The sequence below is a fragment of the Nestor notabilis genome, unplaced genomic scaffold, assembly GCF_000696875.1.
Source record: "Nestor notabilis isolate BGI_N333 unplaced genomic scaffold, ASM69687v1 scaffold1629, whole genome shotgun sequence".
Classification (NCBI taxonomy): Eukaryota; Metazoa; Chordata; class Aves; order Psittaciformes; family Psittacidae; genus Nestor; species Nestor notabilis.
This window is the reverse complement of record NW_009943909.1, coordinates 32,405-48,513: the sequence shown is the minus strand read 5'-3', so window position 1 is coordinate 48,513 and position 16,109 is coordinate 32,405. Positions and strand designations below refer to the sequence as shown.

Here is a 16,109-nt window from a genome sequence, read left to right as displayed (position 1 = left end):
ATCTTCCCTTTTCAGCAGAGCCGTGCTGTTGGATTGGCTCAGCCATAACATGCTACCTAAAAGTTGCATCAAATAGCCACACTGAGACAATCTGGCTGGATTTCCAGGTGTAGAGAAGACTCAGGCCAAAAAATGAATTGCCTCCTTTTTGTACATATGGCCAAATGAGACTGGAATTTGCAGCCTCATTTCACCTTACATTAGTGAACTCTGTGAGGTTAGACACCCTGGAATGCTTTGAGCTGAGCTTTCTGATGAGCGCAGATCATCATCTAAGCATATATAAGGTATATAAGGCACTTCTTAATTAAGGAAATATCAAGCTGATGCTATGAAACCTCAAGTCAGGTCTCTCTCCATGGTCCAAGATCTGTCGATCTCTACAATGATTTGGAACTTCTACCATAAGCAAGTGAAACTACCAAAGGTATTTTACCCTGCAGCTGTGATTCAACAAGAGGAATCCCATCTATTCCTCCCTGTAAACTGTAATGTAAAAATGTTTGAGAAAACACAGAAGTCTTGAAAAGCATGAGGGAGGGAAGAGAAAGAAAACTTACTGCCTGAACTGACTTTCTACAAGGTAGGACCAAGTACATTTTGGAAACCCAGACACAGGGTTCGTTATCAAGCTTCCAAGATGTCCTAGTCACCAGATTAAAACTACAGCACTCCAATGGCTTAATACCTCCAACAGCTTCATTCTTTCCAGCTCCAGATTTCAGTTGCACAGATACTCAGATTAGCAGTTCTACTGCTTTGTCAGCACAGAACACACTACAGAGCAATTAAAAAACCCCAGACATCCCTGCTAGAAAGCAATTGTTATGCAAGTGTTGCTTTTTTGTTTGTTTGATCATTTTGGCATCATTTTAACTGGAAAGTATTTTCTCCATCAAACTGACCAACGCTGCAGAGCAGCCTGGACACAGACACATAAATATTCAAACTGGCCTCAGCAACTCAGCCCAGTGACAATTTCAGAGTTAGATTGGGAAAAGAAACACATAAATGAGCACCTCATTTGGCTAGAGGAAATTTAGTCAGGTTAGAGCATCACCTGGGTTAGAGGCTAGGTTAAAATGCAACCAGGTAGGCAAATATCAAACCTCTTTGGGTTAGCTGGTGCCACACACATGGGCATTCCTTGGGCAAGACCCTGCCAACACAGATGCTGCTGGCAGTGTTGCTCACCCCCTGCCACGCTGGATCATAGTGTGTGCCCTATCCCTCCTCTCAGCATAAGGAGACATAATGCAGTTTCCTCGTCCTCCTCACATGACCTGTGAAGAATCGTTTACAGTTGGTAAGGAGGAGCTCCTTAAAACACATCTGCTGAAAACACCACACTGTTTATTTCCCTCTTCTTCCTCCTGAACGAATTATGAACTTTGGTTTAACTAAGGCAGCTGAAAATGTACTGAATTTAGCTGTCAGTATGGCTCATTTGTTTGAGTAACCAGCATAATCAAGGAGTTTATTATGACCATAATTAACAGCAATTCAACAGTAATAAGAAAATTAAAACAGAACTACAGCCATTTAAAAGAATCTCTTAAGTACCAGTGTTGAAGAGGGAAGACAGAAAAGAGTAAATCAAACCCAGACAGGCCATGATTAACTAAGATCAAAAAGAGAAGCAGAAAGTTACATGGACTCATCATTTAGTTCCTTTCCACCTCACGGGTTTTCATATTCAGTAATACCTTTACTTTTCATGCGTTCCTTAGGTAGTCAGTGCCCATCTCATGTCTAAACAAGTCTAGACACATCAGCTCTGGATGGGGACTCACACAACGGTACGCTCCTACACAGGAGCTGCAAGGGGCAGAGAAAGCAATGAGGCATTGTCCTTCTGAACAGATAAAACATCCTTTAAATACTGATTTGCTAAGAAAGGGAAGTTCCCTCTTTAGGTATGAAATTCACTCACCGCCTGTGGTTGTCAGACCTTCAACTATAAGGCTATCCAATTGCCTTCTGTGGGCATGTACTGCCTGTACATGCGAACTGCTCTTATTAAGCCAGTTCATTAGTTCAGTCTCACTACTATGAACTCATTTCCAACACTTAACACCAAGGAACAAAGTAGACAACTCCCTAGTTTTGACTGAGGCATGTTTCCTTCTCCACTCCTCATGTACTTCCTGCATTTCTTTACCAGAGCATCCCTTTTTCTTCCACACCAAAGATTTAGATTTACCTCCTTGGAAAAAATAGCTCCTTTTTTTTTGTAAGACAACCCATTCTGAGCATTCACACATGAGGACTACAACTAGTTTGGGATCAAGGGTCTAGTTTGGATATTGGAATCCAATTTGATTATGTTCAATCCTGCAGTATTTTAACTAGAGACAACAGAAGTTAAGCTATTTTGATTGGCTTTCTCAAACATTACACATGCCTCTGAGAAAATCAGGTTTTGAGTAACACAAAATAGGAGAAATAAGATGGGGAATGTTGTAATTCACCTAATGCTTTTGCTTATGCCATTACTTTGCTTTAGCTTAGAGGGAAAACTGATGGAGCTGAACACTTTGCCACCACGGGAAACCCTTACCTTGGTGTGACTCGTGTGAGCTCATCGGAGGGGTGCAGAATGCGGCAGGTGGTGAAGGTGAAGGTGGAGTTGGTTTGTGACATGCACTTCCCAGGATGAGGTACTACATTAAAAAAAAGCAAATTCTTTGCATTTTACACAGAAAAGGGGAAAAACCAAACTTCCATGTGCTGGTAAGACAGATGCAAGAAGTGATGAGTTACCTTGGATGGATCAATGCGAGAAAAGTGAAATACACAAGTGCTATGGTGTTCCAACAAACACTTGTTCTCCATAACAAACACATCCAGGATTCCAAGGCCAGTGCTAAAAGGGTCTGCTGAAACTTGTCCATGACCACTACACTGCAGGTAAACCTTGCTCAAACCAGATTTAGGCAGTGCTTGAAGTGCTAGTCCTCATCTAAACTAGCAACTTGCATCAGCGGGAAGTGACAAGCAGCAATTTCTAGTACCAGCTCAGGAGCACTAAGATTTTCTGAATGCCTTTGCATTTCAGCTTTTAGATTGATCCACAACAAGGTATCCCCATTACTTCTCAGTAGTGGATCCAGCTTGCTAATGGGAATATAGATTGTTGGGGTGGGAAGGGGATGGACACATATTACTGTTTCTGTCTCTGCCTTTTCACATCCACAGTAAGGAAAGCGGTAGTTTTTCTGATCCACTACTGCCCATCTGTGACATTTCTCTTGTGCATGTGTTTAGGTTCTTTAAGGTCTGTCCTCAGCTGAGTGACATAGCAGGGTTTGAATATTTATAAACAGTGTAGGAAATAATTTTCCCAACAAATGTGGCTGTAAAAATGCCATTCTCAGTACATCAGTCATTTGGGAAAGAAGCAATATAGCCAATTTAAAAAACGAAGGACTTACTCAGGCCAATTTCCTTCTCCTTAGTAGAGATCCTTCTATGGATATACTATCCTGCTATATAAGGCAGCTGTGGCCATTGCAGAATAGCTACAAAATTTAAGAGCCATGCATCTGAAAAGCTGGTTGAAAACCACCCAGCATTAAATATTCCACCAAAGATATCATGATTGCATAGGTTCTCTTACTTAGTAACCAAACTCAGCAGTGGTCAAAAGACATGCACAATTAAAATCCGTGTGCAGCTCCCTCCCTCTCCATTCTACCCAACCCTCTGAGCCATTCCCTGATTAAGCCCCATTTTAATATCACAGTACACAACTATTCAACACATTGCAAAGGACAGACAGACTGACCAACTAGAACAGACACCATCCTGAACTTCCAGAGATGCTTAGCAGAAGCAGAACAAGTCTTAATTGTGGCTGTGTTCCCTTTTTCATATAGAAAGTATCACAGCTCCAAAATAGTGTGTGCAACTAGGTACTCCTTTAAGATGACATCTAAGCAGTGTGTGAAGGGGAGAGCATGGGGAGTGTGAACAGTGGAAGCAGAAGTGGCTAAGCATAAAATGTGAAGCTATTTAGCACTGGAATGTACTGCTGTACATTAAAGAAGGGTATTTCTAAAAGCCTACTGGAGTGTTAGGTTAACACACTCAAATGTTAGCACAGCATGACATAATAACAAGCTCTACTTCACCTCCAGAGATGGTAATTATGCTGCTTCAGGAATCCAGTTGCTTTAGAGATTAGTGTGAGCACTATAAAATCTATTACAAGGGAGCACAGCCTAGCAATCATGATTCTCTCCATATTGTAGAGAGTTAAAATCTGGAGAAAAAGCTCAAATAGCTGGACATGAAAAAATTGGTTAATTCGAGAAAACGAAGGACTTCAACATAAATCAGGTAGAAACAAAGCAATTATCCCTGGATGATGAATAGAGAAAAGAATAAAGCAATGCTGGTTTAAGACTGCAAGCTTAACCCAAAGCACATAGCTGGAATACAATAAGTGCATTTTCCCCATTCGTGATATCCATTGGGAATCCCCCCAGACTGGAAACAGGCACACTGAAAATACACAGCTGCGTTAGCAAAACCAAGACCCATTGCTCTTAATGAGTCAGCGATAGGAGAAGGCTGCTAAAAGTAGAGAAATCACTGGTTGTAATAAGAGGAAATAAATCAAAGCTATTTAAAAAATCATCCATTTCCAATGATGTATTCCACCCTCAAATACCACTAAAAAAGTCCTGTACCAGCTTCATCCTCCATCAGTCAACACATTGCTGTAGCGTTTTCCATCCTTTGGACACAATACAAAGAGAGTGAGTGAGAATCTGTGGCTGTAAATGAACAAAGTTTATAAAATAAAACCAAAATCATTCATTCCTAACCTAGTAATTCCACATAAGAATGGCCATCTCCTGAGTTGGTATAAGGTTGTGAGGAATTGATACATAAGGTTATAGTGAGAGACTATCATTACATGTACATACAGGAAAGTATTATTTTAAACATAAACATCTGCTCCAAGTGACTGTCTCAAACCAAATGTTTGATATGCTTTATTCTTTTTCAAAGCAGTAGTAGTTTAACAACAAGGCTTCATATCTGTATGAAAAAGAATCCGTACATAATTCAGTGTTTAACAGAATTTACAGAAACATCATTTAATTTCATCCATCAAGAAACCATAAATCAAACTGCTGGTGCATTTTTCCCTTAAGTACAATTCAAGCTAAACCTTAGACTGCTGCTGGACTGTGTTGTGTCTCTCAGTAATTTACCTTATTTTCTCAAACAATTTGTAGGCATTTTGAAAAAAATGTAAAGCATTATAGCTGGAAGAGACTGTCCTGTAAGCACACACACTGTTGTAAAAACATCTTCTAAACTACTGCAAAGAAAAGCAGGTACCAGTCAAACTGAAGCAGAGAGCTCCATCTTCTGGGAAAACAGAGCTTTCCCCACTCAAACAAAAAGCTACAGAGCTACATAGATCCAGCTGTTCTCACGAGCTTATGAGCCATCCTGCTTGGTGCAAACAGCAGCACAGATGTGGATAGGACAGGCTCAGGGAACCCTCAAAAGACCATTTAATCTGGATTTTCAACCAACTGGTGCAGAGGAAGGTACAAAGATATAGGAAACAAACTAGTGGCCACAAAAAGGCATCAAGACAGAGTATGAGGAAGATTTGGATGAGGTAGCTATGCTAAGACACCATTAACTTCCACACCATTGGTTCCAAACTCAAATTTGCTGTGATGCTAGAGGGACAGTGAGGAAGCAGAGAGCTCAGAGTGGTCAGTAAATCTCTGTGTTTTATATAAACACCTATTCTGGCAAATACAAATTTATTCAAAAATGAACTTTCAATAAAAAAAAAAAAAAATCAGAAATCTTCAGAGTCTGACTCGATCCAGACTGGCACAAAGGTGATGTTTTAGTCCAGCTCTGAAACAAGCCACTCTGCTCATCATTTCTTTGGCATGTTGTAAGAAAAGAAGAAAACCTGGTTACCACTGGAATTTGGGCATCTCTTCAGCAGTGGCTGGCGAGACAGGGATAGAATGACAATCAGGCTGGGGGCGTCCTTAGAGCAATGGATGGTGTTTAAAGCATTAGAACTGTATTTTATTGCTGAACAAAAAAAAAAGCTCTGCCTGCTTTGACAGAGGATAACCATTAAGAGGCACTTTCTTTCTCCAGTGTGATCATCTAGAATACAAGTTATGGACTCGACTTTTGCCAGTCTATGTCACCAACTCCATTCTCGGGCAAGGTGAAGTTCCTGAAAACTAGGTTACAGAACCCCATTAGGTTCCACAGGACAAGAAGCAGCTACAGGTACTCTAAATTTAGCAGAGTTCATCCCCTCTGGGTGACCAGAGGTGAGAGTTCTGATAACCCAGTGCTACCTGTACTGAAACCCCTGCCTGACAGAACAGAGAGCATAGAGGGAATGCTGGAGCAGGATTTTCTTAGCTTTCCTCTGGTGATTGTCTCCCTCTCATATGTTTAAAACCACGCACAGATGTAAAAAGACTTCAAAGTAATCAATGTGGCTTCAACACAAGTCTATGCAGCCCAGGGTCCCCAGATTAAAATCGTAGCATTTTAAAAGCACATACAGAAACTGCTGACAGACTTTTCTTAAAGAATTACTATGAAATAGTCATGCTATTTGAAAATAAAGTATATTTAAGTATGCATCAAAACCTTAGTTCTAAGAAGAGCTACAAGATTCATTGCTTTTCTGAACAACGGTAACCTCTTAAAAGCACGGATAGCAATCCTGCTAAAAGCAACTCAAACATAAGACATTCATTATGTGGTTTTGTGAGTTTAGGCACCTATTTGGAAAGATCTCCATGTCACGGTCAAGGTCTAAACATGAAGTACAAGAGGGCTGACTAATGTTGTGCATGTCTGTTCAAAGCAATGCATCAGTGGAACCAACATACGCAAGTATTGAAAGACTAGTTCATGCACCCAAAACCAGCATGCAATTAAGCACACGCTGAATCAAGTGTGGTCCTTCCAACTTCAGAGTGAGAACATTCACATGTTATTAAGTGCTCTGAAAGGATTGGTTTTGGTTGGGTTGGTGTTTTTTTTTGGTTAAGGGAAACCTAAAAGGCAATGAATTACAGAAAAAAAACCCCCAACCCCAAACCAAACAACCCCTCCCCCAAACAGACTCTGTCTTTTATAATATACTACAGTTTCTTTCAAAGAATAAAAAAAACAAACACTGAGGTTACAAAAAAAGTGTTCTGCAAAAATGACTTGTCCTAGATGGCATTACCATGACTGGTGTTCTAGAACTTCTTTACCATTACAGTTATGCTGACAAGTGATATACAGATTTCAATCTAATTCCTGGGTATTAGGCTAAAACTGTGATTCCAGGATTTACAATCTTCCATAAAGTTACTCCAGCCCACACACAGTATGTAGCAGTGAGAGACCAAGTGCAGGTCATAAAATACACAGGTGTTAACTTCTGAAATGCTCAGTGCCATAACTGGGATATAATCTGCATCTACAGTGAGGAAGTTATTTTATATGCCAGTGGATACTACAGGTTTCAACATAGGGACAAGAAAATTCAAGAATCATAACTTTCTCTCATTTAGAATGACTTCTGATTCTACCCATCACTCAACAAGAAGCAACTGAAAATGCCTTCTGAATACATTTATTTTGGCAATAAGACACTTTGGGCACTACCAGCAAGCTTTGCTCTCCTGGATGTTCAAATGTTGACTTCTCTTAGCCTCATGTACTCTGCATGCCCACAAAATGGCAGTAAGAATAGGACTTCACAGTACTCTGCGAGAGAACACCTCATCTCCAGAGCAGAAATGGTAAGAGATGAACTTCAAAACATACATATGAAATGAAGCAGACACCTACCCAAATTTTGGGTAGGTTACACCCAAAGTTGACTTACACCCCTTGGAAATGGTCCTCATAGGCACTGTATTTCCAAAGATGTATTGTTCTCAGGTTGGAAGACCTGCAGCTCCAGACTGGCATACTCTGTGGTCTTCCAATAGCAACCGTAGGGAGATACTTGCTGGCTTTTATGAACCTCTTGAACTAGATTTTTCCACAATGGAGCTATCCTGGATTACAAGCATAAGCACTGAAGATTGCTTCCAAGATATTTCTCTCCTTCCCTTTGTTTACTTCCACATTCTCTAGCAAGAGCTTATTCTGTATGTTGCCAACTGGCATCTCCTCTGGAATCGTGGAAGCAATAAGGTCATAACCTTGTGCTTGTGACAGTGTTCTGAGGAACCATGTGGCCATACACACGCCTACCTGCAAGGCATTTCTTACAGAGAAATCAAGGGGAGGCAGAAATAATGCTTTTTCAAGAGGAGCAATGGCTGCACAATAGTTAAACACAGCAGAAATTCATTAAGCTAAACACACATCTCTGCTCCCAAAGGGTATTCTGCGGTGGATCCTAAAAAGCCCTGCCACATTAGTGCCTAGTCTGAAAAACAATTATCTTTTCCTTATATACCACCTGACAAATGGCTTCAACAACAAGCAGATACAGCAGTGCCTTGGCTTCACTGGAGCAATGCAACAAAAGGGATGTGGTGGCTCACGGATACTCCTAAAACTTAAGCAGCTGGGCAATTTGAAGGAAGGATAAAGAATGAGAAATTCAAGTTTTGTTCATTCCACACAAAGTTATTAATTTCAACCAGTTTATCCATTTCTGTAACATATTAAAATTCCTCAGCAAACAATATAAGATGAAATAAGAAATTTCATAATTTTACCTACATTGCCACTTTATCATGTAGGGAATATGCTTAAAACCCTTGTCTGAGATAACTATAGAGTTATCCCAGGCAAAATCACCAGTAACCAGGGAATAATCTGTTAATAACAGTGACCTGTATTCAAACTGTAATGGGAGAGAGAAAATGGAGGGCAACACTAAGCCTTCTTGCCAGTCTAATACTAGTCTTTCTAACCACAGCTCAGGACTACATTTATTTTTCTAGTCCAAGGAAAGAACTCTTCCAAATCATTACCCATACATATTTTGCTAATACATTCTTAAAAGACCCCAAAGAACTGAGATGTGTCTATATCCTTGTCTATATATAGTCCATGACAATAAGTTTCCAAATTTTCTACATGTTCCTGTGTTGAATATTTGTACAATTAGAGAACTCTTCACCTGAAGTGTAATCCAAACAGCTGCTTTTGCACAATTATTGTAACCTGAGTGCATGAAGAACTGCTTGTTCCCTTCCTCTCTGCAGCTTGTTCCCCTCCTCTCTGCAGCAATACATTTTAAAATGAAACACATCTTTTGTTGAACCTTTTATTCCATAGTCTTTGATTATTTGTCCATGTTTCCTAAATCTCTAGCTTTTCTAGCTGTTGTTATTCAGACTCTTCAAGATGATAAAACCATGGATAATATCCAAAACTGTACACAGCTCCTGCAGAGGCATGATTTATTTCTATATCAATATATAAAAAAATAATATAATCATTATTCCTAGGCACTAGATCTCATAGAATAAATAACATTTTTGCCAATGTAAAAGTAAGTTGAAGAGTTTGAACGTTTAAGCATTGGAACAGGCTGCCCAGGGAAGTGGTTGAGTCACCATCCCTGGAGGTATTTAAAAGATGTGGTGCTTATGGACATGGTTTAGTGGTGGATTTTCAGTGTTAAATAAATATTGGACTCAATGCTCTTAAGATTAAGATTAATCTTAACACAACTGACAGGAAAAAAGTAGCTTATATTCAGTAGTTGAAAGCACTGACATGCCATTTCAGCGAGAGTTCAGGACACTCTACATTTCATGAAAGTAACAGAACTGTTATTGTCTAGCCCCGAGACAATCTAATCTTCTAAAGACCAGCTAAATATTAAATTATCATTTATCCCAGAAAGGAGGGGGAAGGAAGTGTCTCCACTGAAAGCAGTTATACAAAAAGTCTGAAGAAATAGGAGTTCTGGTAGGTTTTTTATTCTGGACTAAATATAATTCTTTACCAGTAGCAAATCTTAATGAAGACTAACACTCCTATATCGATTATATAAAAACCAGAACATAAAAAACCAAAACAGTGACAAAAAAAGAAACCATAAACTCTAGGCACATCTATAGCCTGAGAACCTGTAACCTTGTGCAACTGTAGACTGCAAATGTCAGTTCAGACAATCAAATAACTCGTGTCACTTAAAAATATTTAAGTCTTCATATGGTATAAATAGGAAGAACTTAATAGTGTGGTGGAGGGTGAATGAAGGAAATGACATTTCTCAAATGTCTGCATAAAAATATCCTTTTAATTCTTTATCTCAAAGGGAATTTAAAAACAGGTCACTGTACCTGAGGGAATTGAACTGAACTTGCACTTGGGTTCAAACTTCAACAGGGGACATTCAGATGAGATCTTAGGCAGAAGTTCTTCCCTGTGAGGGTGCTGAGGCGCTGGCACAGGTTGCCTAGAGAAGCTGTGGCTGCCCCATTCCTGGCAGTGTTGAAGGCCAGGTTGGACACAGGGGCTTGGAGCAACCTGGTCTAGTGTGAGGTGTCCCTGCCCATGGCAGGGGATTGGAACTGGATGAGCTTTAACGTCCTTTCCAATCCAAACCATTCTATGAGTCTATTTCTTTGCTTGATTTTCAAGGCACTTCCATTTGTTTCAGCAAAGACAACCTAGATGAACCTTTTGTCATCATTTAGTCTTTGGTTTTTCCCAAAGTACAAAAATCTAAAGCATAGCATCACGTCTTATGAACACTCAGAAGAATCTCTGCACTATAAGCCTACAAAATATATATCATCTATGCATTATATACACTGAAGACTGTGCACTAAATAGACATAAAAGTTGTGTAAGTGCCAAACGAAGCTTTGTGAACAAACCACTTCCTTTTAGCAGCCTTCTCTTATCAAAATACAGTAAAACATCAACCACAGATGCTGTTACTGAAAAAAAAAACCCCAAAACCTAAAAAGTCAAATTAAAAGATTATTAAAGAAAGGATTTTTGAGCCAATGTTAGAATGGTTATGTTCTGCACACATTAACGTGCAGATGCTACACACAAAGCCACATTATGGATGCTGTTCTGGACAGATGTGAGAATGGCCCAGAAATCCATATCCTGTAAAGATGTCAGTTTTACTGGACTTAATGAGTTTCCCTCACCAGACCCCTCATCATCGTCAGCCGTGGACTCCTGCATCTCCTCTGTGAAAGCCTGAGATTGGCGGGGGTTATTCTTGTTGTCTGAAACAGTCACTTGTGCTTGTGACCTCTCACCTGAGGTCTCTGTGTGCTGAACTGGCGTCGAGGTAGTTAGGCCCTTGTAAGAAATGTCACCTGTCTCATCTTCCTCATAGTCATTAAGGCAGTACACTTCATCCAGGTCCAGGTCCAAGGTCCTGAAGCCCTTAGTGACAACCCCAGGCCTCGGGTCCAGGATGCCGCCCAGGTGAGGCTGAGCCAGCTGCTGCCAGTGGTGCAAAGTGGCAGAACCTTGAAATGGAACAAGACAGACAACCAAAATAAATCAACCATCAATCCAGGACCTTAAAGGCAGAAAATCCCACTTTGTTTATCCAGAAGACCAAAGGTTTGGGAGCTCCAAACCTTTAATGCTTCTGGCTTTAATATTTCTAGGAAGACATGCTGCAAGGCAAAAACTGTTTCACTTACTCTTAAAACATTTCCACACTAATATGAAATAAACTGATTGCATCAGCACTTAGATAGGCAAAGACTGATGGTAAAATGTGGCATACTTTGCAACATCTTTCCCCATCAATTTCTCATCCCCCTAAATTCATGGGAGTAAGCACAAGCAGAAAGACTTTAACAGTTGATCTGAACACCATCACAGAAAGCTCTAAGAGGAACATATACCACATATTCCCACAATAAGTTCACACTAAGGAAGATGCTGAAAACATGCCTAAGTTTACTACTGGTGGCTAACAGGACAGCAGTCACATAGGTTGCACAGCAATTTCAGCTTCCTACCATACATTAGAAAGACACATAAACTTCAGGCACATGTAAGCAGGCACCTCTGACCTATATATCAAGTCTATCTCTATCCGAGCCCCTGTGGTTCAAGAGCTCGACTACCATGTAGCTAAATACTACCATACCTGTGGCTTCATCCTTGGCAGAAAAATATTTTGAGTGAGGAAAGAGGTGCATTTCACAGGGAAAAGCATTCAATATTCAGCATTCAATAGGAGACAATGAGTTAGAAACAGCAATATATCAGATTAGATTTCCCTTATTAAAGATGGGCCCACTGAACCAGGGAAGGGTTTATCTGATTCTTCAAGTAGTGATTGAACACTGCTCGCAAGGGCCTACATTATTCTATGTGCCCACCGATTACTACTGCATGACTTAAAACTATACATCTCAGGTGCTGTGACACAAAGAAAACATCTTTATTTCACTTCCACCAGTTCAAATCAGAGCAGTTTTTGTTACGTTGTTCCTGTCCCCTCTCCCCAAAGCAGAATACTGACTCATTCACCAAGCTGGCACACAAAAGTCTCACCAATATTCAAAGACTAAGAAAGTTGAATTTGTTGCATGGTGTATGTAAGAATCTAACCCACTGTAATCACTAGGGAAGGGTTGGCTCTTACCTACGTGATTTTGCATCTGAGAAAACCCCTATGGAATGAGAAAAACTATCACTTCATAATAAATATACTGCATTACAGGAAGCTTACTGTAAGTGGGGAGTAAACAGAGAAAAAAGTCTTTTGAATGATTTGGATAAATTAACTAGCATTTTAATTAAGCATGTATCACTTTTTTAAATCTGCAATTTTTAGCTCAGAATAAATGATCTGCTCTATCAGTTTGAATATTGACCCTATCTTACCCCTCTCCCTTTATATAAAGTAAGTTTTGAGAGACAAAGGAGGATTCGCACACTTGAGGCTCAAGAAGTAGAAACCATTACAACTCCAAAATAAATAACTGTAGGGAAGAGACGTCCCCCTAACTTGTATTTATTTCTGAACTGTCACAAAGGTCGAGGTTTTTGATTCTATATTTTTAAAAACATTCCAAAATGTGGAGAAGTGCCAGATATTGTCAAGCCGTAAGCAAGAAGCTGTGTTTTGCTGTGTGACAATACTCTCAACAGTTAAAGAACAACAGAAATCAAAATCTTTTTCTGTGATGCGTGCAAGTATAAATCCTGTTACTGATTAAATTCTACATGAAAGCTCCTGCAGATGTAATCTTTTTCACCTTAAAGCTCACCAAAACTTGTACTCAGAAAAAACGTTGCAGAGTATAAGCATTTAATTGATAATATATTAAATCTTTCCCATGGAAAGATATTCACCAGAATATCTTCATCTACATTTCTATTGATATAACATGTTCTCAGTTTCTTTTGGAAACTGGAAATCAAAGCGGCCTGAATTTTATCACGAAAAGGAGGGTACCCGAGTTTAATCTTGATCTCATAAAAACATGTGGAAGGAAAATTTAAGTTTGCCATACAGAAAATTAACATTGCAGAAGGCAATTCAACAGTTGTCAGCTCCCTCATGATATGAAAAAAATCCAAACCCAAACAAAAGTTAGAAGCAAGAGAAAGTCAAATGAAGAGGGAAATGCAACACCTTGGCCTATATTCTGTCCCAGGCTCCTACCAGACAGTTTTATACATTATGTTCTCATGAGTGTTCAACAGTGGGCCTGCCAAGCTGAAGCAAGAAGAAATACAACAGCAAAATAAGTATATGATCAGAATAAATGAAAACTGGGGTTCTACTCCTGATACCTGCATGATCACATGTCCACTACAGGGGTCAGAGGAAGCTAAGAAATTCCTGATGTGTTGCTGCCACAATTGCAATGAAGTGGGTGAAGACAATCAGTCCAAGGTTCTAGTTCTACAGCACACAGGGAGTGGTATTTTGTGCTTATGGCACAAGCAGCTGCAGATGCACAGTTTAAAACCAAGCCAAATAAAAAAATCCACTAGGCTGTAACTAAGACAAGTTACATCCAGCAATCACTATCCGACTAAAAGAAAGCATGTGGTTTGAGGTATTTTTAAAGGTGCAAAAGAAGATTCATTTCTTATTGCTGCTGTCACCCTATGTATTTTACTGTGGGATTTCAAAGATTGCTTTAAAAGAGTATAAGCCATTAACTGGAAATTTATTACAGAACTGATAAGAACTGATTTTTATTTCTTCCATTTTACAACATAAGCACCCTTAGGAAAACAGTAATAAAAAAGGCAGAGGAAATGATTACAGTCTGCAGGTACAGCAGAGGATTTTTGCCCCAGTAGTGTGAAAGCACCCACGAAGTTGAAAAAAACCTCATGAAAAACACTCAGGAACAAAACCAAGCTGAAATGAGGAACAGAATCGTAAATATGTAATTAATAAAAGGTAACAAACACTAAACTTAAGAAACAGGCAGACACAAATATACTACAAATGAGATCTAAAACTAACCATGAGAAGTGCTTTAAAAGGTGTGGTAATTTTAAGGACAAAAATGACCCAGTGAGAACAATGAACAAAACCAGGAAAAAAAAAGCCCCAGACAGACAGAAAGATGATAAAGACTTTAACAGTTTATTGGAAGAAAAAAGCTGATATAATGGGATGGTGACAGAAATCTATTACAGTGGTAGCAACCAGTAACTGAAACAAAGCTGGATTATTCCTTCTCTCATGTGGTAGAAGAACTTCTACGACCATTTAAAAAGCAGTCATGAAAACAAACTACTAAATTCTGCTAAACAGTATGGTCTTGTGCACTGTGGCTATGGTTTCATTTGAATATGGAGATACAGCACATCACTTCAGGACACAAGAAGGGTTATTTTTGCTTCTGACTATGTGCCATGCTAAATGCTCCTTATAAATGAAATAAATTTGTTCTCAAAAGAGGAACAAAAGGAACTTTCGCAGTTAAATCAAGCAGACATTATAATATAACACCAGAGCTCTGTTAAAGGAAATGAGAGGGAGAAACCAAAGCTAAATCATGTAAACAGCAAATCTGTGAAGAACTACAGGGAAACAGTTTCATTTTTTTTAAAACCTGAAGGACTTTACTCAGCTAACTTCCAGCAACAACCTGAAAGGACTGAAGAAAGCCAGACAGACTATATTATATGTGCTCTATCAGCTTTGCAAGATGGACTACAGAAATGCACTTTGAAATAAAGCTCTCGCCCTGACTACCATCTACCTATATCTTGCCTTTTCTGAGACAACATACGGGGGAAATTTGACTTTAAAAAAACCCAAACTTATTTCACACATGAAACCCAAAGCCATAGAGACTCATGTATGGCCACTCAAACTGCCAATTAAAGTCCAGAGGTAAATTTTGAATCACAAAATTAGTTCTATTGGACATACTGGACTATTCGAAGTAGGTAAAGGTCTTTCCAGACATTTATTTGCAGAACTGAGATTTGATGAACAAATATTTCTGCTGCTTAGACTTCAGATACTCAACAACTTTCCTTTCCTAAGTATGAAACAGCAACATTAAGATTTAGGTCAGGTGTAAAGCCTGCACTGCATGTGTGGCCTGCAACATCTATTTTACTGCCTTGGCTGGAATTGTTTCCTAATTTTAAGGCTTGTGGAAAAACATAGTAGTTAAAAGATTTCAAACCAACAGCGTGGATTACTGTCTCTAAAGTAAAAAGAGTATGTATTGCAAAGATTTCCTGCTTTCTGGTGATGGATAAGAGACCACAAAGAGTCACTAAGAACAACAGATAAAGGCCGAGGCCCTTTGTTATCACCTTCTAGTGGTTTCACAATCTGAAGCTTTTCTGGCAGGTAGGAGCGAGTGCTGATAGACATTCCTGAATATCCAGTGAATTCGGAAAACCTTGAGTGAGTTCCCAGCGACATGATGCTCTCAGTGGGGGTAATGGAACCACTATGGAGTTCACCCTTTTCTGCCAGTTCCCGCAACTTCCTTTCCTGCTCTTCTTCAAAGAACTTCCTCTCCGAGAGGTAATTCTCCCTCCTGAGGGACAGCCTACGAAGGGCAGTCTCTAGGTCACTGGAGCCTGGAGTCCCTGGAGTTCCAGGCTTCTTCATCCTGTCTTCATTTCTAAAATGTAACAGAAGA

At 39.5% G+C, this 16,109-nt stretch overlaps 1 protein-coding gene across 1 annotated transcript in view; it reads right to left on the bottom strand.

Annotated features, from left to right (window-relative positions):
* Window positions 1-16,109, bottom strand: part of TRAK1 (trafficking protein, kinesin binding 1) — a 44,546-nt gene that overhangs the window by 2,481 nt on the left and 25,956 nt on the right. The window contains exons 12-14 of the mRNA XM_010022154.1: window positions 15,775-16,091; window positions 11,151-11,480; window positions 2,561-2,663 (exon numbers count right to left, since the gene is read on the bottom strand). Of these exons, the coding sequence (XP_010020456.1) occupies window positions 2,561-2,663; window positions 11,151-11,480; window positions 15,775-16,091 (750 nt within the window). The remainder of the gene's footprint in view (window positions 1-2,560; window positions 2,664-11,150; window positions 11,481-15,774; window positions 16,092-16,109) is intronic.